This window comes from Centruroides vittatus, unplaced genomic scaffold (assembly GCF_030686945.1).
Source record: "Centruroides vittatus isolate TY-2023 unplaced genomic scaffold, ASM3068694v2 contig_986, whole genome shotgun sequence".
Lineage (NCBI taxonomy): Eukaryota > Metazoa > Arthropoda > Arachnida > Scorpiones > Buthidae > Centruroides > Centruroides vittatus.
The window spans coordinates 1,208,465-1,231,713 of record NW_027122655.1 but is presented as its reverse complement, the minus strand read 5'-3'; the positions used below and the strand labels follow the sequence as shown (position 1 = coordinate 1,231,713).

Sequence of the window (23,249 nt, the reverse complement as noted above, 5' to 3'; positions counted from 1 at the left end):
TGATATAGATTATTTTACACTTTAACGGGCTGCAGATCGTTATTCTATGAAATAACTAGTTAAACCATGAAATACAAGAGAGTTTTACACTTTAACGGACACGATCAGTTATTCCATGGAATAACTAGGTATTCTATGAAATAACGGATTTCATACTTTAACGGTAACATATATATACATAAATTTTTAAAATGTAATATTTATTTCAAAGGTCAAAATTTTTCGTTTAAAAATTGACTACAAAATTATAAAATGTCTAATTTATAAAATTTGGTATAGAAGAACACATTTCAGAATAAAGTCGGCCATTAATCTGCTTGGTCTGGCACGTCCTCCTGGTCACATCGTAGACGACTACCAGATTCTCGTTGAAACCATAAAAGTAGTTGTGACAAAGACATCCGCAGTCCACTCGAGTGGGAAAAACAAATTCCCTGTGCCATTCTGAGTCGGGTAAAGTCAAACGCAGTAGAGCCGCTCGATCCTCTCGGGTGACGGCGTAAGGTCTGTTTTTAAAGACGAAGGCGGCGGAGAAACCGCTTTCCGTCCAAAGGGACGCTTCTTTCCATTCGTCCGTGGCTGGCATGTAGCAATAAATGGGCACGGAAAATACGTAGATGCAACCATCGAAAGCCACGGCGGGAGAAGAATGAACAGGAGCGGGGAGGTCTGCTTTGGTCTGCCAACTTCCTGAAAGAATAAAAGGATGGACAAGGTCAGACTAAAACCACCCGAAAAGTTAAAAGAAAAAACTCACATACCCGTTCTGGTGTCGTAGCATTCTACTGTCGTCAGTCTCTTACGATATTTTCCATATCCTCCCATCAAATATACTCTTTTGTCTAAAACAGCAACGGGGCAGTGTCTACGAGGGTTTTCCATGTTTCCTACCTCCCTCCACGTCCCGTCTCGTAAATCGCATCTCCAAATAGTCCTGTTCCAGTGCCCCGAACCGATCATGTGTTCTCCACCGAAACAATACAGATCGTTATCTGAAATTCAAAATATAGAATCTAATCATTTGCATAAAAGTACATTTGTAAATGATAGAAATGAAAAAAATTTTGATAAAACATTCTAACAAAATTCGAGTACAATAGCCGTCGTAATATCGCATGTTGGAAGAAAAATCAAATCGGCGATATAACCCATAGATATATTCACCCGTTTTGTCTATTTTCGACCTGCGTGCTGACTCACTTTATTGTAGGTCGTATTTCGTACAATATTAGTTTCAATGCCAACAAATTAGGTTAAGTGCCTAAAGCGCTTTTATATTTGAAAGACAAAAAAAACTCTGGCAACGAGTTGCCTAACTTTCCCAGCTGTTATGAGATTTTATGTAAAAATAACTTTTAAATTATTAATCACAACAAATAAAATTGTGTATAGCGCCATCTATTACGAGACTTTTTTCTAAAAACTTTTCATATTATTAATTATTATAAAACGGCAAAAAGCTTAATTTTGAAGGTAGAGATATATTCAAAGAGCTAGAATATACTATGCAGTGGCTGTAGCAATGCCTTATTGAAAGAAAATTCAATGCACGTCCGCCATTTTCCTTCCATTTGAGCAAGAGTTCCATTTTGTGTTTACAAAACACAAATGGCAGCAGGAGAGTGTACCATTTGCGTTGTGTAAAGGCAACGAGCTAGAATATTCTAACTTGTTATGTAAAAGTGTGCAAAAAAAAGGAAGAGTTTATTTTAACTCTTAATTGAAATGGTTTACCTCAAAATGACCAATTTTTTCACTTTGAAATAATAATAATAATAATAATAATAACGCATGCACTGAAAAAATTAGAAAGTACACAGAACTCGCCCAGGAAATAAAGCATCTGTGGAGGATGGATAGGGTGCTTATTGTACCTGTTGTTCTCTCCTCTACAGGTATCATACCACACACACTACACAAACGCCTGGGCACATTACAATTGAATAGAAACACATACATCACACTACAGAAGGCCACTATATTGAATACATGTCATATTGTGAGAAAATTCCTGAATACAGACACACACACTGATACTTCTTTAATTTCTGTTTTGGTTACTATGCCTTGACTTTGGTCCGGCATAGTACACAGCCACCGGTGTTAACCGAGTATATCTCACTTAACCCAACATAATAATAATAATAATAATAATAATAATAAGACAGCATCAGGCACGGGCAGGTGAAAACTGTGGTTGGCAGAGAGTACACTCATAGGGTCAGAAAAATTCTTAAAAGCAAGCTCAATGGAGGTAATACCATCAAGGCCATAAATACCTGGGCTATACCTGTCATAAGATACACTGCAGGTATTATAAACTGGAAACAAGTGGAATTGGACAATCTGGACAGAAAAACGAGAAAACTCATGACCATTTACTGTTCATTACATCCCCACAGCGATGTAGACTGGATGTATTTGCCCAGAAAGTTGGGTGGTAGAGGACTTTTACAAGTAAAACAAACTGTTGAAGAAGAAAAATATGCACTGGCAGAATATGTCAAGGAAAGTAAGGAACCTGCACTGATTGCTGTCAATAATAGAAAACTCCTTAAAGCACAGCAAACAAAGAATCAGTACAAGAAAACTGCATTACAAGCTAGAGCTGACAGCTGGCGTAACAAGGCGTTACATGGGCAGTTCCTGGACAAAATTGAAGGAAAAGTTGATAAAGAAAAGACCTGGTTATGGCTTATTAATGGAGCACTGAAGAAGGAGACAGAAGGCCTGATTTTGGCAGCCCAGGAACAAGCAATCAGAACAAATGCAATTAAGACCAAAATTGAAAAATCAGCTGATGACCCAACATGCAGACTTGTGTAAAGAAGCTGATGAAACTATTGATCATATCCTCAGCTGCTGTAAAAAAATTACACAGACAGACTATAAACAGAGACAATTATGTAGCCCAAATGATCCATTGGAATCTGTGCCACAACTACCATATACCTGTAGGAAAAAACTGGTGGGACCATAAACCCGAAAAAGTAGTTGAAAATGAATGTGCCAAAATACTTTGGGACATCTGAATTCAGACTGATAAAGTTTTGGAACATAATACGCCAGACCTCACGATTGTGGAGAAGGAAAAAGTGTGGATCATCGATGTCACCATACCGGGTGACAGCTGAATTGATGAAAAACAACAGGAAAAACTTAACCGATATCACGATCTTAAAATTGAACTGCAATGACTCTGGCATAAACCAGTACAGGTGGTCCCAGTGATTATCAGCACACTGGGGCTGTGCCAAAAGACCTTGGCCGGCATTTGCAAACCATAAATATTGACAAAATCACCATCTGTCAGCTGCAAAAGGCTACCTTACTTGGATCTGCACGCATCATTCGAAAATATATCACACAGTCCTGAACGCTTGGGAAGTGTTCGACTTGTGGTTTTGTTTTTTTGAAATCCAGCACTTATATCCCGTTTGCTGTGTATGCTCCTTATAAAGGTTTAATAAAATAATAATAGTAAGACATTTCTTTCTTTAAATAAACTAGTAAATAGCTAAATTTGAAATGAAACAATCTAGTTTTATATCCCTTATATAACTGCCTAAATCTCAGGGCAAACAAAACAAGAAAAATAGATTCTAAAGTGACAATCCTGTCCAACGCATGATACGGATTTCAATGTTTTGACTGAAAGTAAAATGGCAGTCGATAGTACCCGTCGTTGCCACCAACAGTGCTGTAACCATGGTCACAGCCACTCTATGTAGTATATTCTACCTCGTTGGATGGCTTCTATAAAAATTGTAAATGCTAATAACGAGTAAAATCTTCGTTCAGTCCAACCCCTCTGAGATATGACATCTGATTCCTCTATCTCCCCACCCGGTCGACATTTTAATCATCGAAATTTAATACCATCAATGCCCACTTTGATGCTGCCAAGACAAATTTTGGTTATTAATCTTTACCCCATCCTGAGATATTAAATAAAATAGAAGCCAACATGCATGCACACAGAATTTTTCCTTTTTTGGGTTTAGGAGATCCAAAACGTGGAGATCTGCAAAAAAACTAGAGGTTCAAATTTGACATGATTCCAATACTTTTCCTTGTTATGTATACATAACAGATGGCAAATAAAAAAGCTTGACATAACGAGGGACACTGTATACTAATTTAAATAAATAGCTAATAGTTAAAAATTTAAGACGTTAGGTGAATATTTGAAAGAACGAATGAAATGAGACTATGGTATGTCTTGAGTCGATTTGCTTCCAAGGTTTGAGGTTTATTAGAATAACAAGGCTTTCGACTAGAGTTTACTGATCTTCTTCAGTTATATAATTGCTGTTAGAAACCCAAAATATATTTGATAGAACATACTAACATTCAGAAAATATCTCCGAATTCCCAGTAATACGTTTACAATAAAAAATAAAACTAAACGACAGTAAATACTAAAATTTGAATTTGCATCTGCACGAAATTGATCAATTTCAAATATCCAGTGACTCGGCTGTAGAACAGAGAGCAGTTTTTGATACAACCATTATAACTTGACTATTAATGCTAAGGTTTGAGTTTACTCTTAAATTTCCTAGAAATTTAAAATTTTAGGAAATTCTGAAAAAAAATTCACTTGTGAATTACTGTTTTTGAAAATTTCACTTGAAAATTATTTTTGATAAACCCTGAAAAGAGTTTATCAACAATTTTTGCATAAATATATTTATGCAAAAATTGTTTTATTCTCGAATTTCCACCAGAACCCTCTACAGTGGTTCCGCCTTTAAATACAACTGAGATCTGAATGACTCCCGCACCCGGACAGACATCAACATAGTCCTTCTGGCCTGCCACATCAGCAAAACATGGTCAATCAACAGACACTGTAGTGTCTTCGGGGCAGAGGCCTTAAGGATCCAGCAAGTGATCCAACTCTGTGCCCCACTAGACAGTCCAACAGTCATTTTCTCTGACAGTAGGTCGGTTCTCCAAGCTGTGGCCAATGTTTCATTCACCTCACCTGCAGTCATTATCGATCTAGGGGATTCCATCAACTCACATATGATGCCCTTAGTCGTGAGTTGGACATCAATATCCTGATAAATGAAGCAGCCGACAAAGCAACGTGTCTAGACATGCCAATCAGCTCTGTTTGGAAAACCCTTGTGCCACGTGACCTTACCTGTTCTATGTAGGATAGAACAGGTAAGGTCCCCAACTATCCATACTCTGATGGACACTTAAGACTGTTGCTTTCTGAAACAAAGGTCAGGACTACCTACCCCTGTTTGCACCACGGGAGTACAGCCGTACTTCGTCCTGTCATGCTGAAACCCTTTTGTCCGCATACATACACACACAGCCCCATCGAACATATTCCTATACTCCCAGCATCTGCATGATTAACCGGACTGCCCACACTGAGGGCTTCTGAAACTAGTTTACACTGCTGGCTCCACTGCCCACAGTACATTGGGGCTCACCACAATCATGGCCGCACCCTATCCCTAAACCTTAACGTAATTCGTTCCCTTATGTCCATTTACTGACCTAATACCAACCTTCCTCCTTGCCAGGACATGGTGGCATTGGAATGTTTTGTTTATCACACAAGCTGCTTTATCTAACCATCAGGTGGTGCTCTTCAGAGAAAGAGTCAACAAGGTTAGAGTTTCCATATGAACCCGCCGGAAAGAAAGAAAGAAAGAAAGAAAAGACCTGACTGATAGTGAAAAACTTTTCAATGCTGAGTTTATTTGACATGTGAGCCTTTAGAAAAAGGTTGGCTTTGAGTATGTTCCTGTACATGTTTTTTAATATTTTCTCCTCAGTCATTTTAAAGATTTGTTTGTCTTCATGTTGTATACCATCTGTCTCTGGATATAAAAAAGGATTAACCCAAAAGATTTTTGTATGTTCATTACTGTTTAAGCTGTATGTTATGTTCTTGAAACCAATGCTTAATTTCTCTAGCCCTATGGCATGATGCATTGTCATCCTGGTAGATGAAATCCTCATGACTAAAGGGATCTTCTGATGTTTTAATGACTAATGTTAAAGAATCTAATAATTCGAAGTAACCATCAGCATTCAATATAGTATCAGTAAGGCTGCCATTTCACCAATCCCTTTTTACTTGTAGGTTACACATCCCTAAATATCACTTTCAGGAAATTTTGCTGATGAATTTAAACAGTCAAGAAGGAATTTTTCATCTGATCTTCTGTACACTGATGTGCACCATCATTACCATAGCCAATACATATTTTTGATTCATCTGTGAACATAACTCATTGTCAGTCATCAACACTCCAATCTTTATGAGTTTTGGCCAATTTCAAATGATTTTGCTTCAGTTTTCTTGTCATATAGGGCAGAGGTCGCCAAAGTGGTGGTCCGCAAAAAACTTTCACTGGTCCGCAGAAAAATGTGGAATATACTTACTCATCACATTAAGTTATGTTTTAAGATGCACTGAAACATAATTCAATTCATAACAATACGTGAAAAGTTATAAAAACTTTCATCGCATACTGTACACACTGGCCATTGGATGAGCAGTCTTTGATCTCTGTCGCGTAGAATAACACCACGGTAAATAAGTCGTACTGCTGTAGCTGCATTATTTTAGCTACATGTTTTGTCTTGTCTCGTTTCATTTCGCACTCTTCTAATGTTTCACTCTCCTGTATGTCGCATATGTATATCAGTTGAAGCATTTAAAGGTGGGCTTATGGACGTATTGAGTTCAATATAAAATATATTCAATATATTAGTTGGGTTATTAAGGAAGTTTTTGTGTATTTTCTTTTGTATATTGGTGTTTTTTTAAGACGGGTATGATCTTAAATCTTAACCATGTGCATATTTTCTTTTATTTGATATTTATTGGGATAAAATTAGTTTGACTTTTCTAAATTTCTTCTCTTTATTTTATTTTAGATTCAAATAAATTAAATCCATAATGAGTGAAAAAAAGCAAAAGAATATTCTGCATTTCTTTAGTAATTCAAGAAGTATTGAGAACAATAATAACAACATTAATAGTACTTCACCTAACCGTGAACTGATCAATAAATCAGACTGTCCACAGTCTTCATCAGGCACCATTAGAAAAAACATTGGAACAGGAGGTGGAGAAAAAAAAAACGCAAAGTATCAAGAAAATATAATTCCTACTACTTAAAATTTGATTCATTGAAGAACCTGCTGGATCCACGGCCTCTCTGTGTTGTATGTTCTGAAAGCTTATCTAACGATGCATTAAAACCTTCCAAACTTGAAAGACACTAGAATTCAAAACACCCGGATTTAGCAAAAAAACTGCTAGAATATTTTAAAATAATGCATGAAAATATGCAAAAGCAAGTTACTGTTTTAAGAAAAATGACCATGGAAGCTAAATCATTACTAAAGGCTTCCTATCTCATGGCAAATCAGATCGCAAAATGCAAAAAGCTGTACACGATTGGAGAAGAATTAATTAAACCTTGCATGTTAAAAGCCTGTGAACAGATTTTGGGAATGCAGGCTGTTCAGAAATTGGAAGTAATTCCTATGTCTGCTAATACTATCAAGCGCAGAATCAAAGATATGGCTGAAGACATTAAAAATCAGATAATAAAAATGGTGAAAAATTCATCAATTTATTCAATATAACTAGATGAATCTACAGACATTACAAACAAAGCACTCCTTCTTTCTTTTGTGAGGTTTGAGTATGAAGGAGAGTTTTATAAAGAACTACTTTGTTTGCTTAATTTGCCGGGTAGAACAACCAGCTCTGAGATTTTTGAAGCTCTTAATAGTTATTTCCGGGAACATGAAATTTACTGGAAAAAATGTATTGGGATATGCACAGACGGTGCCGCAAATATGACTGGACATCTTTCAGGAATTGTTGCAAAGGTGCAGAATGATTGGTCACCCAGACATTTTATCTACACACTGCATTATACATCAAGAACAACTTGCAGCGAAAAAAATGTCCCCAGAACTACATGAAGTATTATCAAATGTCATTAAAATTATAAAGGAAATTCGACACAAAGCACTCAATTCTCGAATATTTGAGGCACTTTGTGAAGAAATGGGTTCCGAGTATACTCACTTGTTCGTCATGCTGAGGTGAGATGGCTGTCGAGGGACAAAATAGTGACCCAACTATTCGCCCTGCGGGAAGAAGTCAAATTATTTTTCCAGGAACAAAATAATCCAAAATTGCAAAAATTCTTGTCCAACAATGAATGGCTAGCAAAGCTTGCATACCTGGCAGATATTTTTTCCCAGTTAAATGAACTAAACATATTCTTGCAAGGACAACTTAAGGACGTGTTCACACTACGAAGTAAAATAAATGCGTTTCAAAAGAAAATATTACTGTGGCAAACACGGTCGGTTGAAGACAATCTGCAAATGTTTTCTAATTTTGATGAATACCCGAAGGAGAAAGATGTTAACCAGCAAGTAGTAACCCTAGTTAAAAAGCACTTGGAATCACTTACAGAATCTTTTGCTCGTTATTACACAAAGAATGAAGATCCCAGACATGGTAATATGTGGATAATAGATCCATTTGAAGCGAAAATTCAGGATAACAATTTAAGCATGCATCTAAAAGCAAGCTTCATTGACCTATCGTCCGACAAAACTCTCAAATTTAAATTTCATTCATCCTTATCAAGATCTCAGTTTTGGCTTTCCATAAAAAGTGAATAACCTTTTCTTAGTGAACAGGCAATGAAAATTCTGGTTCAATTCTCCGCAACTTATTTATGTGAAAAGGCCTTTTCATCTGTCACAGCCATCAAAACATGGTACCGATCTCAGATTGAAATAAATGCAGTTCTCCATCTTGCAGTAACAAAATTGGATCCAAATATCCATAATCTTATTTCAAAGTAAGCAGGAACATCCATCATACTAGGAATGTATAATGCTAAAAGTTTGATATACTTAAACCATTTCTTAATTGTTTTTTTTTTTTACAGTTTTTGTTTATTTTGTTTATTTTATTATGGTTTATTAATAAAGCTTTCATAATTTGGTTACAATTAATAGTTTCATCTTATTAACTAGGTACATTTTATGTGTTCTTGGATCACAATTTTTTTTATAAATATATTTAACACTTAAAAAGTCCTATTAGTGGTCCGCGGGATTTAAATTATGAATTTACTGGTCCGTGAGGTCAAAAAGTTTGGCGACCTCTGATATAGGGCTTTGTTTTTACTTTTGACTTGGTAGCCTCTTTACTGTAATGTGATACATTAACACCTGTCTGCCCATTTTGAATTAATGCTGCTTGATAACAAAAATCTGTTTTCCTTAACAATTTTAACTGTTTCTTATCTTCACTTAATTCACTATTCACTTCATTATCATGTTCACTTCAATTTTATACTTCATTATCATGTCATAAAATTTATTTACAAGAGTATTATTCATTTTAGCATGTTAAAATCCAATATTTGTTAATGTAATAATTTTTATTATTATAATTATCAAAATATTCCATACTTTTGTTCAACTTTTACTTTGTTTAAAATACTATAACCAGGGATGAATTCTCTGCTTGCTTAGCATGAGCTGCATGCTTAAGAGAAAGTTTTGACTGTCAATATACATTTTATATGAGAACAAACATGCCAATAATAATTTATTCTAACATGTAAATTCTTTTATCATTTGTGTTTGCTTTTACATTGACAGCTAGCACTAACCGTTTTAAGTCTGTGCAATGCTTGCAGGAACTCGATTGCTTGCTTGTGAGGAAGTTTGCTGCGGCAAACAAGTGTGTACGCATGATGTCATTCAAAGCATTTAACACGACCAGATTGTATTGAAAGCTTGCGGTACCCAGTCAGCATACACATATTGTGTACAAAGGTGAAAATACAAGAGATTAATAGGGCTTAAGGCCTGGGCTCGCAGTGTCAAAGGCCCACAAAATTTGAATTATTGTCATAAATTTTTACTACTTTTTCATTATATTTCATATATTTCATGAGTAGATATAATGGGCTTTATAATGGCTCCATACTTTTTATTCACACCAAATAACATTTCTGCCTATTGTTTAGTACTAGAGATAGGCCTATTATTCTTATTATAACTTTCTGCATGCCCAAAAATTTTGGTCAGGATTTGCCCAACTATAACTTTCTAATTTTTGCAAATACCTGTATGATGTTTGGTATGTAAATACTCTACTATGTCTATTATATTTGCCAATTAATAAAAATTTAATAATATTTTTGAGAGTGACTATTTTAGAATCAAAATTTTTCTGTGGCAATTACAAAATATTCCATATTCTTGTTCAGAGATTGTATAGTTATCATATTCATGTGCCCACCATAAACTTTGTGCTTTTCCTCCCCTTGGAGGCATTGTGTCACAGCACATCTAGCATCATCTCGTGGCACACTAGTGTGCCATGGGTTACTGGTTTCAGAGCTCTGCTCTAAGTGATTCTCATACACCACTTGAGCCTTATATGTTTCTGTTCTGGTGTAACTAAAACAGACGTGTATGTGGCACAAGTGCCTATAGTTCTGCTCAAAGTAAATTATTCACAATTGTCTTTGTTGATGCCATATTTGTTCTGTTGTGTGCTGCAGACTTATAGTAGTAGTCTCCCATAGCTGCTCTTTTAATGTGTTAATCTTTGCATGCTTCTGTACTATGGCCATACAGAATCTGGTCTACAATTGTGGAATGTTCAATTTATCACTGTTGCCAACTTCAAAACTGCAACAGGTCATGCAGTAATCTTCTGAAATATCTACTCAACTTATCAAATGATTGTAATTGCACAAAAGGAGCTTATGTATGTCTAACGGAATGACAACTGCTTGCACTTCACTATTGAAAGAACGTTACACCATCTTAAATATTCTTGTACCTGTATCATGCACCAATATCACAAGCTCAAACAGATAGAACAATAGTTTGAATGGTACATCATAGCTCACAACTTTGAAAATTTAATCTGAATATCTAATCACATACTCTGAACCAATTACAGTATGTAGATAATGAAAACAAACAAAAACGAATGTTCTTGAACACCTTCTGAGTTCATCATCAGGTTTTTAATGATTCCTCAATGGTTCTTCATTTTGGAATCATGTGATTAACTATATCTCAGTGTGTTGAGTGGTTATTTAATCTGAATATCTACCATCCCTCAGAATGAATAAGCTGTACCTCTACATTCTGATCATATTTCAGGTGTTACAAATTTTTTCTGTTAGCACATATTATTTTACTGCCAGGATAGGAGAACAATGTATTTTAATAGTTACCTTATATCTAATTATAAACATTTTACTGAATCATATTTATAGTTGATCATACATCATTTCTTAAGACTTGTCAACATGTAATCAAGTCAAACGTGAAACGTTCCATATAACTTTTAAACGATTGTTATTTATTGGAAACATTCACATTTTACTTTATAACCAATTAAATCATATATAAATTATACTTACAGTTACTTGTAAGGTAACTATTAAAGTAAATTATTCTATTTACATAATAGTGATATAATAAAATTTGTATTGTAAAAAAGGGCTGACAAATTTACACTTTAATAGTGAAGACATGTATTTTTATTGTTCTGTAATCTACACTCTAGAACTTTTATAACACAGTAACATAAAAACTTTAATGACTACTAATGTTTTTGACCGCAATCTCGGTCATCCTCAGGTTTGTAACCAGAGGTCAGGTTATTGTTCTGTTATTATTGTTAAAATATGGAGGGAAAAATGTGGAAGAATGGATGCTCTGACACTGCAACTTATGTTGTAATAAGAGCACAGTGCAATGTGATTGGAGAAATGCTGTGATTGTTCCAATATACAAGGAAAAGGCAAAAGAGAGACTGCAAGAACTTCTGTGGCATAAGCTTGCTGAGCATATCTGGAGAAGTGTTTGCACAAATATTGGTTGACAGAGTTGAGAAGCTGACTGCAAAGCAAATATGGAAAGTGCAATGTGAATTTATGGAAGGGAAGAAGTGTATGCACCGGATCTTCACATTGTGAATGATTGCGGATGTGAATGATGTTTGAATATGGGTAAAAAATGTTTACAGTGTTTGTTGGTCTAAAGAAAGCATATAATAGAGTGAATAGAAAGAAACTGGGAAGTATTATGTAATTATGGAGTGAGAAGTAAACTATTTACAGGTGCGAGAGCAATGTACAAAAACAGCAAAGCATGCATAAGCACGGACAGCAAAGTGTCCAAGCGGTTTACAATCAAGGAGAGTGTAAGACAAGGGTGTGTTACGTCCTCACAGTTGTTTAATGTTTTTGCGGATGCACGCATGAGGAGATCCAGAATACCCAAGCATGGAATGAAAATTGGAAATGTACAAGTCTGTCCTTTGTTGTATTCAAATGACACTGCGCTGTTAGCAGAGAGCAAGGAAGAGCTTCAGGCACTCGCATCTAGTTTCGAAGAGGTACGTGAGGAATATATGCTGTGAGTGAACGTGAGTAAAACTAAAGCAATTGCATTTGAATACAAAGACGAGCAAACAGATTGCACAGTCAAGCCAAACGGCAAACAACCAGAACACGTGAACAAGTTTGTATATTTGGAAAGCACGATAGATAGGAATGGAAGGATAGATGGCAAAATCACCAGAAGAGCGAATGCCAGAGCTTGGGTGGTGGGTGCAACATGTAGATACAAATAAAACAATGTCCAAAGAGGAATGAACAGCAGCTTATGTTAGTGTCACAGTTCCTAAACTCGTGTACGGTAGCAAAACTTGGCTACGACAAAAAACTTATGGGAGTCACATTGCCGCACATGATACAAAGTATTTGAGAGGACTGTGTGGCATAACAAGGAGAGATTGTGAAAAATGAACAAGTGCTGTAAGAGTGTGAGGTGAAAGAGAATATGGTTGAAAAAGCAAGGAAATCAGCCATGTTGAAAGAAAGAAAGGAGAACAACTGTAAATGAGAGTATATATGGGAAAGTGGGAGGGAAGTGCAATAGAAGAAGGCCGAGAAAGTCTTGATTGAAACAAGAGGACAAGTATCTAAAAGAACATAAGGGGTTGAGTCAGAAAGAGAATGTGAGGTATGTGCTAGAAGAATATGAATATGTCTGAAGCAAAGGAAGTATGTCTGAACAGGAAGGTGTGGAGAAAGTTGCTAAATGGATAGTTCATAAGATTGTGATCTCCTCTTGCCTGCTGCTCATCCTTTTTGGATTAAGAGCATAAAGATCTGTATGTATGTGTATATGTTTCAATCTATTTATGGTGTGGAAATGACAAAAACACTATAAGATTTACTGCTGATATAAAAAATGCAACATTTGGAACTCATAGCATAGCTGAAAAATTGCATTCATCCAGAAAAGACCACCCAATTATAAAGCGTACATCATTCTATCATACTAGCCATTAGTACTTATATTTCAAGCATAGTTCTAAACATTTGCAACAATTTATTGATTTCCAGATATTTATAATTACAAAACAACATAAAATTTTACAGGTCTAGTCATAAAACCCAATATTCACTTTTCGAGTCTAGTCATTTGCATCAAAGAATATTAGAGTTTGGAATGCTCTACTAAGATTTTTTGAAGGAGAATATCTTGTCAATAGGTTTCCAAAAATATATATAAAATGTTAAAAACATTATTGTAGACTATCTAAATTGTATCTTGTTTTTCACACCAGAAGTAATCTAAAACAAACCAAGGTTTGACCTTTTTCTCTTTTGAGACTACAATTGTACCCTACAATTTCAGTACATTACATGCAATAATAAATATAAACGAGGTCAAACCTCTGTGTCTTTTAGATTATTTCCCAGTTTGAAAAACAAGCAAAGACACCATTTGGATAGTCTACATTTGTTTTTAACAAACTTTATCATCCCTATTTTTAAAACGTAATAATGTATTCAAATCCAATTAACAAGTATTTCTTTTTATTTTTGAGTAATGTATCAAATAAAACTAAAAAGTTAATCGTAATTTTTCCAAGCAGAAGAATCAGTCATAATTTAAAGAAATAATAAACGCTTGCTTAAGTATCGTTAGTCTGTATACAAAATTCACACTTCATAAACAGACTAATAGGTAATCAAACTAAAAGTATCAGGTATCGATCCTAGATGTAATATATATTTTCTTTTGTAGACTTTAAAGAATTAAATGCTAGTGGCTTTCTTCAGTAACACATCACACAAGGAACAGTTGATTTATGTATATTTTATTAAAGGAAATGCATTTCGGGTCTTAAGGACCAAAGAGGGATCATTAAGACCCAAAATGCATTTCCTTTAATAAAATATACATAAATCAACTGTACCTTGTGTGATGTGTTACTGAAGAAAGAAAGTCACTAGCTTTTAATTCTTTAATGTCTACAAAAAAACCAGTAATAGAAACATAATTAAATATATTTTCTTCCTAAACATATTTGAATTAGTGTGTAAATGCACATAGTATTTACAGAATGCTAGGAAATTAGATTTCCAAATTTTATAACAGATATCGGAAATTTCTTGAACTAGCTACAAAGACAAGATTACCTTTTGACAGTAATTTCCCGAAGAACACAGACCACTCTTTACCAAAACACGCCCTTTCCAGTAAGGCATCTTTTACGAGTCCCACCTTAACCCGCAAGAAATTGCCAAAAACTAGGATTCACAGTTAGTCGAAACTAAGTAGAGAATTTGCTTTATTGCAAAGAGGCGAAGGAAATTTTTGAAGATGACAAATTCATTAGCACAGAGTTTTTTTCGGATACCAGTTTCTAAAAATTGAAAGTGAAATTACAGAAGAGTCACTATTCGGCAATTTATTGGAATTCCTACATCAAACGAGAATTTTTATTTATACAGTTGGCACCAAATAATTTCATGTGTTTTGGAAACATACGTCAAAAACAAAAATGAAGAAGAATTCTGTAACAATAAAAAACTACAGTTTATGATTCACAAACACAAGTCGTTCTACTATTTTAACACTTGGCAGTTTTCCATCTTTATTTAGTTGATACGAGTATTATTACACGTTTCGGGCACTGCCCCTCTTCAGTCAACTAAATGTTTAAAAAGTTATACATAAATTCCTTTTTTACAAGATAACACAACACAGAAAAGCTATTTTATAAATATATACTTAAATTTATAGATCCTTTTGCGAGACATAACATTAGATCTTTTATCCAACTTGAAAGGTTAAACATGTATAAGGGTGATGCGGTTTTTTTACATCTGGTTAAATAAGTTTTACACACGTTGCTACAAATTTATAAATCAACACTATATTCTTTATATTTATAGAAATTTTCAAAAATCTTTCTGCGAATACTACATACCTTAAAAATTATATGATCTTATATTTACTAGTGAGATTCCAAATTTCACTTTTTTAACGATCAAAGACAGGTTTCTCCAGCTCGGAATTTACTTACATCTATTCTATAAACAAGCAACAAATATATAAATATATTACGATACTATTTAACAAAAAAGCAACTAATACATAAATATATTGCAGTACACCAATATCAAAAATACATTACCTGAGGAGTAATCTTTAAAAAAATTTGTATTAAAAATTTTTTGTTAAAAGTTCTTGCATTGAGCCTTTTACACACACAAGTAAAAGAAACACAGATTAGTAGACTTTTTTAAGTCTTACTTTACAGATTATGCAACATTACATAACATAGGTAAACTACACATCCACATTCTGTCATAATGCAGGCCAATACAAATTTACATAATTTAATGAAATATGGTAATTTATTTTACAATTTTAAGTACTACAATCATAGCTAAACAAATTACATTTGAATATTAATATTTAATTTATAGGACATTTAACTAGTTTTCACTTATTTTTGAACTCAAGTTTTTATTAATGCAATTTTTAGTTTTTAAAATTTCAAAACTTTCTTTAAATTTTCTATTATTTGCATTTTTTTCTTTATGTAAAATTTCAATGTTAAACTTATCAATGTTAAGTTATTTAATAAACAATGATCGTGGAAAACAGAATTTAATCTATTGTATTTTAAGTCAGCAATATGTTCTTTCAATCTTATATTTAGTTTCTGTTTTGTTTCACCTATATTGGATAATTAATTTTACTGCAAGTACATAGAATTTTATAAACAACATTTTGCATTTCTTCTTTTTCTTGTTTAGTTATTTTGCTCAATTGTTTTGCTTTTAATCTAGATTGTAATTTTTCATATTTTGGTGCTAGTTTTACATTAATTTTTCTCATCTCCTTATCTATCTCTTCAAAACCTCTGATATAGGAAAAACTAATATATCTTATGTTATTACTCTTTTTTAATCTTTCGTATTTTTTATCATTTAACTTCTTTTTCCAGGTACTAATTATTCAGTTCCGATACCCATTTAACACAAATTTCTTTTTTAATACATTTATATATTTGTTTACATCAATGGTTTTACTGGTTCTTGTCTTTATTTTAATGTATTTGATATTGAAAATATTCTGTTTTATGTACAGTACATAGGTATATTAGACTTATATAAAATTATTTTGTTTATAGAACATTGTTTTTTAAAGGGTCAAAATCTATACCATTATCATTCCTTTTTATTGTAATATCTAAGTAATTAACAACAGTTTACCTAAAATTAAAAAGTTACTTACCTACTACGCATGCAACATAACCATAAACAGGAGCTTTTCCGTTATAAAAATGCTTGCGAGACTTGGAGCTCCGGCCGCTGAAGGGACGATTCAACTCTCGGAATTCACTCCCGATCCAGATGAAAAGACAGGGCTCTCCCGACAACTCTCTCCTCCTCCATTCCGTGAAAGAATCTTCCTCCTCCGACCCAGAAATCCATTCACCCAACACCAAGGGAAGGACGTTGCGGCGAGGAGGACTGTCGGCGGCCAAGACCGCCTTCTGCCAAATCTCTCGGCAGTCGTCGGGATGAAAACTCTTTCCTCCGGCAGCCTCTTCCACCAAAAGCAGAAAATCTCGGGCTTGGAAGTTGTCTCGGATCAACGGACGACTTCGAATATCGGCCATTTCATCCGGGCTCAGACTCTTGAATCGAAGTAGCGACAAAAGATGGACCAAATGGTCGCTGCCGTTGCGTTGGGTCCAGAGAATTATCGTTTGGAACGCTTCCGTTTCGTCGGCGCAGTTGAGGCGGTCGTCCGACAACAATTGCGACAAGAGGGGAAGAGGAAGACGAGACAACTCGTTTTCTTTGTCGACCAAAGAGAATCGACCGAGAAGGAAGGATCGGACGCGGCCGAGGAGGTCGTTCAGGTTCAAATAATCTGCCAGAATCAGTAGAGAGACGCAATTGGAAGCATCCAGGTTGTCCGACAGGAAGTCGCAACACTTTCCCCTCACCTCTTCGAACTGCAAGAAGTCGGAGGTGCGGGTCAGGGAAACTACGTTGTCGCCGTCTACTTCCGTCTTTCTTTCGTAGACCAAGTCGATTAAGATGCGGAAAACGTCGGGTTCCACGTCGCCAATCACTATCTCCTCGGCCCAACGCTCCATCATGTCCGATGCAAACATGGCCCGGAAGTAGGGAGAAGCTTTCTCTAAAACGCTTCGATGACAAGGAAATCTCTCTCCACCCACCCACAGCACCACGTCCGCTTCTTCCATCTTTTGCCTTTCTTCCGTCTTCTCCGAGTTAACATATATACGCGGACATCGCGCTCGATCTGTCTTTTCACCCTCTCGGATCGGAAATACTCGCCAGATGGCTCACCGTCGATCTTGTCCGACAACGTTGCCAGCCCTAGAACAAAAATATGAGTTTTTTTTATTCCGTGAAAATGTAGTGTAAATGATGTCGTAAGTGGCAACTTTACAACTTGCCGCTGAAGCCAGACAGACGTTGTTACTTGTTTACTCATTTCTGTTTTAGAAAGGAATGTCTTATTTAAAGAATTAGAACATAATGGAAACGAGCAATTATTTATTTTGATATCGTCACAAAGCCAGATTGCAATTTTTAATCTATTTAATTTAAAATATATACTCTCCAGCTTTAATCGGTATTGTAGTGTTGCCCCCAGATATCGTTAGAAATAGAATCGTGCCGATCATCTATCTAATTCCTTTCTGGGGGAAATTTTTGAACTGAAATAACGTGACTTCCGATACAAATCGGAAGTTTGTATGTAGTTAATCGGAGCCTCTTGTCCCAAATATTTCCAAATCAAGTTTGACTTCCATGTATCTCATTCCTTCCTCGATCTCGAGGAAGGATATATCAAAATTTAGTGATCGCCATCGCTGTATCACAACTGGCATGCCGTCCTTGGAAGCGGTGGAAGCGCCGCTTCCCTTGTATTTTCTAAAATATAAATACATATTGCGCAATTATTTTCATATTTTAACGTACTTTGAATTAATCTAAATTAACATTTTATTATAACCGCATTATATATCTTAATACAAATTTCTATACTACATGTGAAAAACGATAAGATTGCTATTGTATATTCGAATATCAGTGGCGGAATGGAAGTGCTGTATGGTAGAAACCGGGTCAACTTCCACTGCGAAAATAACTGAATGGTGTAAAGAAGCCAGATTATACACATTTGCTCGTGCGCTTTACAGAGAACCAACTTCACCCGGTTTAGCTGGTGGAAGCTACACACCAAAATATCGAATAACGCTTCCAATGATTCTATCTAGGACCGATTTTGGGCTGTTAGCCGCCTGCCTGCTAGATATTTGGCCGCCCTCGCCCGATTATGTGAATCGCGTGTAGATTTAAAATTTAACCCAACCGTTAGGAATTTACTGGTATGTTTTTATGATAGTTCTGTATGGTTGACAGGAGGTTTAAAAAATCCATTAAAATATTTGACATATTCTGCTCTCCCATCTTATATTACGGATTTCAATGTTAAACCAGTGATATTATGATTTAGTATGTCCCCTCTATAAGAGGATGCAGAAAAAAACGAGTACAATTCTTGTACAATGTTAAAAAATTAACTGTTACTTCGGTAGCATCATTTACAACCAAATTTAATGAATGAGACGCACAAGGTACAAAAAAGCTCCAGAATTTATGTTCCTTAAATTTACGATTTATGTATCCGTTGTCATAAAAGTTTGTCTTTCCACTTCTTTCCCAAGACTACAAATATTCAAGTACAAAGTAACCGGTTTCAACTTAAGAAGTAGTTAAATAATCAAGAGATTAGGGAATTAGGGACATAAATAAAACCCTGCTGAAAGAGCCGGAATTTTACTTAAACAAAAGCTTAACCGAACCAATCTCTAGCCGAGTACAGTGGAGACTGATTTCTAATAATAATAATAATTTTAAATATTATGAAAAACAATTTTTCGAAGCGAGTTTTAATTCTTTAAATTAAGTAAATTGTATGAAAATTTTTTGATTTATCTAAATTACGTAGTGAATCGCAATATTCATATTCGTGTCCAGACTATATTGGAAAGTTACTCTGAGACATAAAAATTATAATTAGTGACGATCCGAACAAAGATGTACTAAAAGAATTGTATGATTTAATATCATTAATTTTTACGGCACCGTCTACCAGTGCGTCCGTTGAGCGCAGTTTTTCAACCGTGAAGCGAATTGATACATTTGCAAGGAACACTCTGTCAGAGGAAAGATTGTTGTCACTAGCCTTGCTTTCGAAAGGTGGCAGCCTACCGCTCTGGGGGACCCGGGATCGAATCCGAACAGGTCGATTAATCCCCAGGAATTTTTCGGGGGGTGGTCCGTTCGGATATGTCGGGCCCCGTCCCTCACCACCCGGTTTCCCCATTGTGGGCCTGGCCGAACCCATAATGGGCCTACTAAAAGAGGCCCTCTTAGTGCCCACAGGGCGGAAAGAGTTAAAAAAAAAAAAAAAAAAAAAAAACCTTGCTTTCGATAGAAAAAGTGTGACGGTACGTCATAATTTTGTATATACGCGATAGTCATAAGCATAACATTAATCTCTCTATTCTTTATTTTTTATCTATCGAACTCTTCCTTTTTTCTCTCTAGTTTGTAAATCGACCGCTTAAAGCATGGCGTCCGCGACAGGATTCTAGCGAACCGGTCCTCCCCTACTTGCTCATCTGACAAATTTAAGACTTGAGACGACTATCGTTATGGCGTCCGCGACAGGATTCTTGCTCTGACCTCTCTGCGTGTAAACGGACAATTTTGTAAAACTGTATTGTATATTTTTATGTATTGACATCCTTCCCTTTTTGTGTGACGCACGTGGTGATTCTTTAATATGGCTACTAGTACTCCGGTAGATAGTTCTGTACAAAACGACGGACACAACAGTAACCCATCGTTCGTCGTGACGGGCTTCCTCGGGATGATCCCGATGTTCTCGAATTCCCCCAGTGATTCCGTAAATATAACCCAATTCTTCCAAACTATTGAGAACATAGCTAACCTTGCTGGGTGGAATAACGTTGTGAAGATCGCCGTCTTGCAAGCAAGACTAAAAGGCAGGCCCGGATCCAATAAGTGCGGGGCCCGATTGGATTTTTTTGCGGGGCCCTCTATATATTAAATATTTTAAAAAATGCAAATTCTATATATATATAAATCAAATGTCATGGATCATAAGATAGGTAAACTTCTACATACATTAAAAAATAAAAATGCACAAAATTCAAAAACAATTACATTTTCTATATTATAATGTATATATATTATAATAAACACAATAATAAATCTCATCCATCAATGCGAACTTATAATAAATATATTTTTAATTTATTTGAATAATTTATAATTTATCCTTTATCGTCAAAAGCTTTAAATTTCGAAAAATAACTTTTTGTTAATTTTGGTAGTGATGCGGGCCCCATCAAGTGCGGGGCCCGATTGGGCCCAATCGCTCCAATCGCCTTAAATCCGGGCCTGCTAAAAGGTGAACCTTTGGGAACGTTCTTTTGCTTACTAGAACAGTGCCCACATTCCTATGATGAAATTAAACGAGACTTAATAAAATGTTTCGATAAGAGAAAGGCAGGAGGGAAGAATATAATTGACCAGTTACTAAATCTAAGGCAAGGGAATAACGAACCCGTTACCGATTTCATTATACGCACCAGAACACTTCTAGCTCGTGCGATTAAAGATCATCACGAGATAATTGCATTACGTGACGAAATTATAATGGAGAGGTTTATAAAGGGGTTGTGCTCTCGTATAAGGGCCAACGTGATGAGGAGATCTCCCAAGTCTCTTGATGAGGCCTTCGAAATGGCGGAAATAGAAGAAAGGATTGAAATCAATTGTAACGGTACTAATGAGCGTAAAGGGGTTTATGTTGCGATGGGCGAAGACAATGAGTATGTATGTGATAAGAACAAATCCATTAATACTCATCAAATAGACCACGAAAAAAATTAGATAGAATTGAAAAGCAGATTCAGGCTTTGACGGATGCCGTTAGTAAGCTCGTTAGCGTTCGTGATAAGAAGGATAGGGTTAACAATAAGAAATGTTTCAATTGCGGTATGAGAGGTCATTTCGCTCGCAGTTGCCCAGCTCGCGGTAATCATAATTTAAACTTACAGAGGAGCACCATGATGGCCAGTATCGTGCTCCACGTATACAATTAAATCTGGCAAAACACGTTACTCGTTCTGTTAATGGTCTTCCCATTATTAAGGGTAAAATAAATAACCATGGTCTCACCCTGCTCGTCGATACGGGCGCGGAAAAGTCTCTCCTGAGTTCCAAATTTGTTAAGCAGATATCCCGTACACATGTCAATCGCGCTACTATCGATTCTCATAGGATAGGCATAAGGGGCATCAATGGTATTGTTACCGAGTGTGAGAAAATATTACGCTGTGTCATAATGCACGGCACCAAATGTCATGAGACTACTATCGCTTGCATGGCTCTCCCGGCTCATGCCGAGTATGATGCTATAATTGGCATAGATGTGATAAGTAATATCCCCACGATTATCGACAGTGTGAGAGAAATGGTGAGTGAGTGCTGTCGTAAGAACTTCAATACTCCTATTTCCCCCGTTAATTGTGTTAATAATACGCCTATGGTATCCCAAGATTTTAGTCACTTAAATTCTCAGACAAAAGAAAGACTTTATAGTATATTAAATAAACACCCAGGTTGTTTTGCCACTTCTATATCCGATTTGAAGGGTACAACGAAGTTCTCTCATAAACCCATTATCGAAACCAGCGAACCGGTCCATGCCAAGCAATACCGCATACCGGAGTGCTATCTGAAAGATCTCAAAAACCTATTAACCTCTTACTTAAAGGCCGGCATCATAGAGGAGAGCTCCTCTGCCTGGAATTCCCCCATTTATATCATAAAAAAGGACTCGGGTGAGCTTTGTATGACCCTTGATCTAAGGCGTATTAACGAGTTTACACTCTCCCAAGACTTTCCCATAGCGAGGGTCGATGAAATACTGAGCAGGCTCCACGGAAGTCAGTACTTTTCTGTTTTAGATCTGAAATCAGGATACTTTCAAATCCCCCTAGACCCCTCTATTAGGCACATATTTGCTTTCTCCACGCCCTGGGGTAAATATCAAATGTGTAGGTTACCCCAGGGAGCTAAAAATAGTGGAAGATATTTCCAGTATGTAATGTCTAACCTGTTGGGTCAATTCCTGGGTATCAACTGTTACGTATTCCAGGACGATGTTGTGTTATTTTCCCGTACGATAGACGACCATATGGACCTTCTTGATAAGGTCCTGAGCATCCTTGATAGCGCTAATTTAAAATTACATCCTGAAGAAAAGTAAATTGATTATGAGCGAGGTACGGTACTTAGGACACGTGATGGATAAAAACGGGATCCTCCCCGACCCCAAAAATATATCTGCCATCACGGATCTGAGCCACCCGGTGAATGTTAGACAAGTACGCGCTTTCCTTGGGATGGTTGGTTTTTTTCGTAGTTTTATCCCAAAATTTGCTGAGTTAGCTCTCCCATTAATCGATCTAACGAAAAAGGGAAAAAGGTTCATATGGAGTGAACAATGTCAAGCCTCGTTCGACAAATTTAAGACTATCCTCACGAAACCTCCCCTACTTGCTCATCCTGATTTCAACAGCTCTTTCAGTTTATACACTGACGCTTCTGATAAAAGTGCTGGGGCTGTGCTAGGCCAGTTACGGGACGGGAGCTTCGTCCCAGTAGGTTATTTTAGCAAAAAATTTCGTGGGGCAGAGGTAAACTATGCGACCGTGGAGAAAGAGTGTTTATCTATCATAA

At 36.0% G+C, this 23,249-nt stretch overlaps 1 protein-coding gene across 2 annotated transcripts; it reads right to left on the bottom strand.

Annotated features, from left to right (window-relative positions):
• Positions 1-179: 179 nt before the first annotated feature.
• Positions 180-17,718, bottom strand: LOC136985976 (kelch-like protein 30). Of its 2 annotated transcripts, none has more exons than XM_067283397.1 (3): positions 16,657-17,718; positions 762-992; positions 180-690 (listed from the first exon to the last, which is right to left on the bottom strand). In XM_067283397.1, the coding sequence occupies exons 1-3, from the start codon at positions 17,639-17,641 to the stop codon at positions 257-259; spliced, it is 1,650 nt and encodes a 549-aa protein (XP_067139498.1). In that variant the 5' UTR covers positions 17,642-17,718; the 3' UTR covers positions 180-256. The 2 variants fall into 2 exon arrangements, with proteins under 2 accessions (XP_067139498.1, XP_067139499.1); XM_067283398.1 differs by having other exon boundaries at positions 321-686.
• Positions 17,719-23,249: the final 5,531 nt, after the last annotated feature.

Coding starts and splice junctions, on each gene's coding strand:
- LOC136985976 (XM_067283397.1), bottom strand. CDS start 17,641: ATGGAAGAAGCGGACGTGGTGCTGTGGGTGGGTGGAGAGAGATTTCCT. Junction 993..16,656: donor TTATGTTGCATGCGTAGTAG/GTAAGTAACTTT, acceptor TTTGAATTTCAG/ATAACGATCTGTATTGTTTC. Junction 691..761: donor ATGCTACGACACCAGAACGG/GTATGTGAGTTT, acceptor TTATTCTTTCAG/GAAGTTGGCAGACCAAAGCA.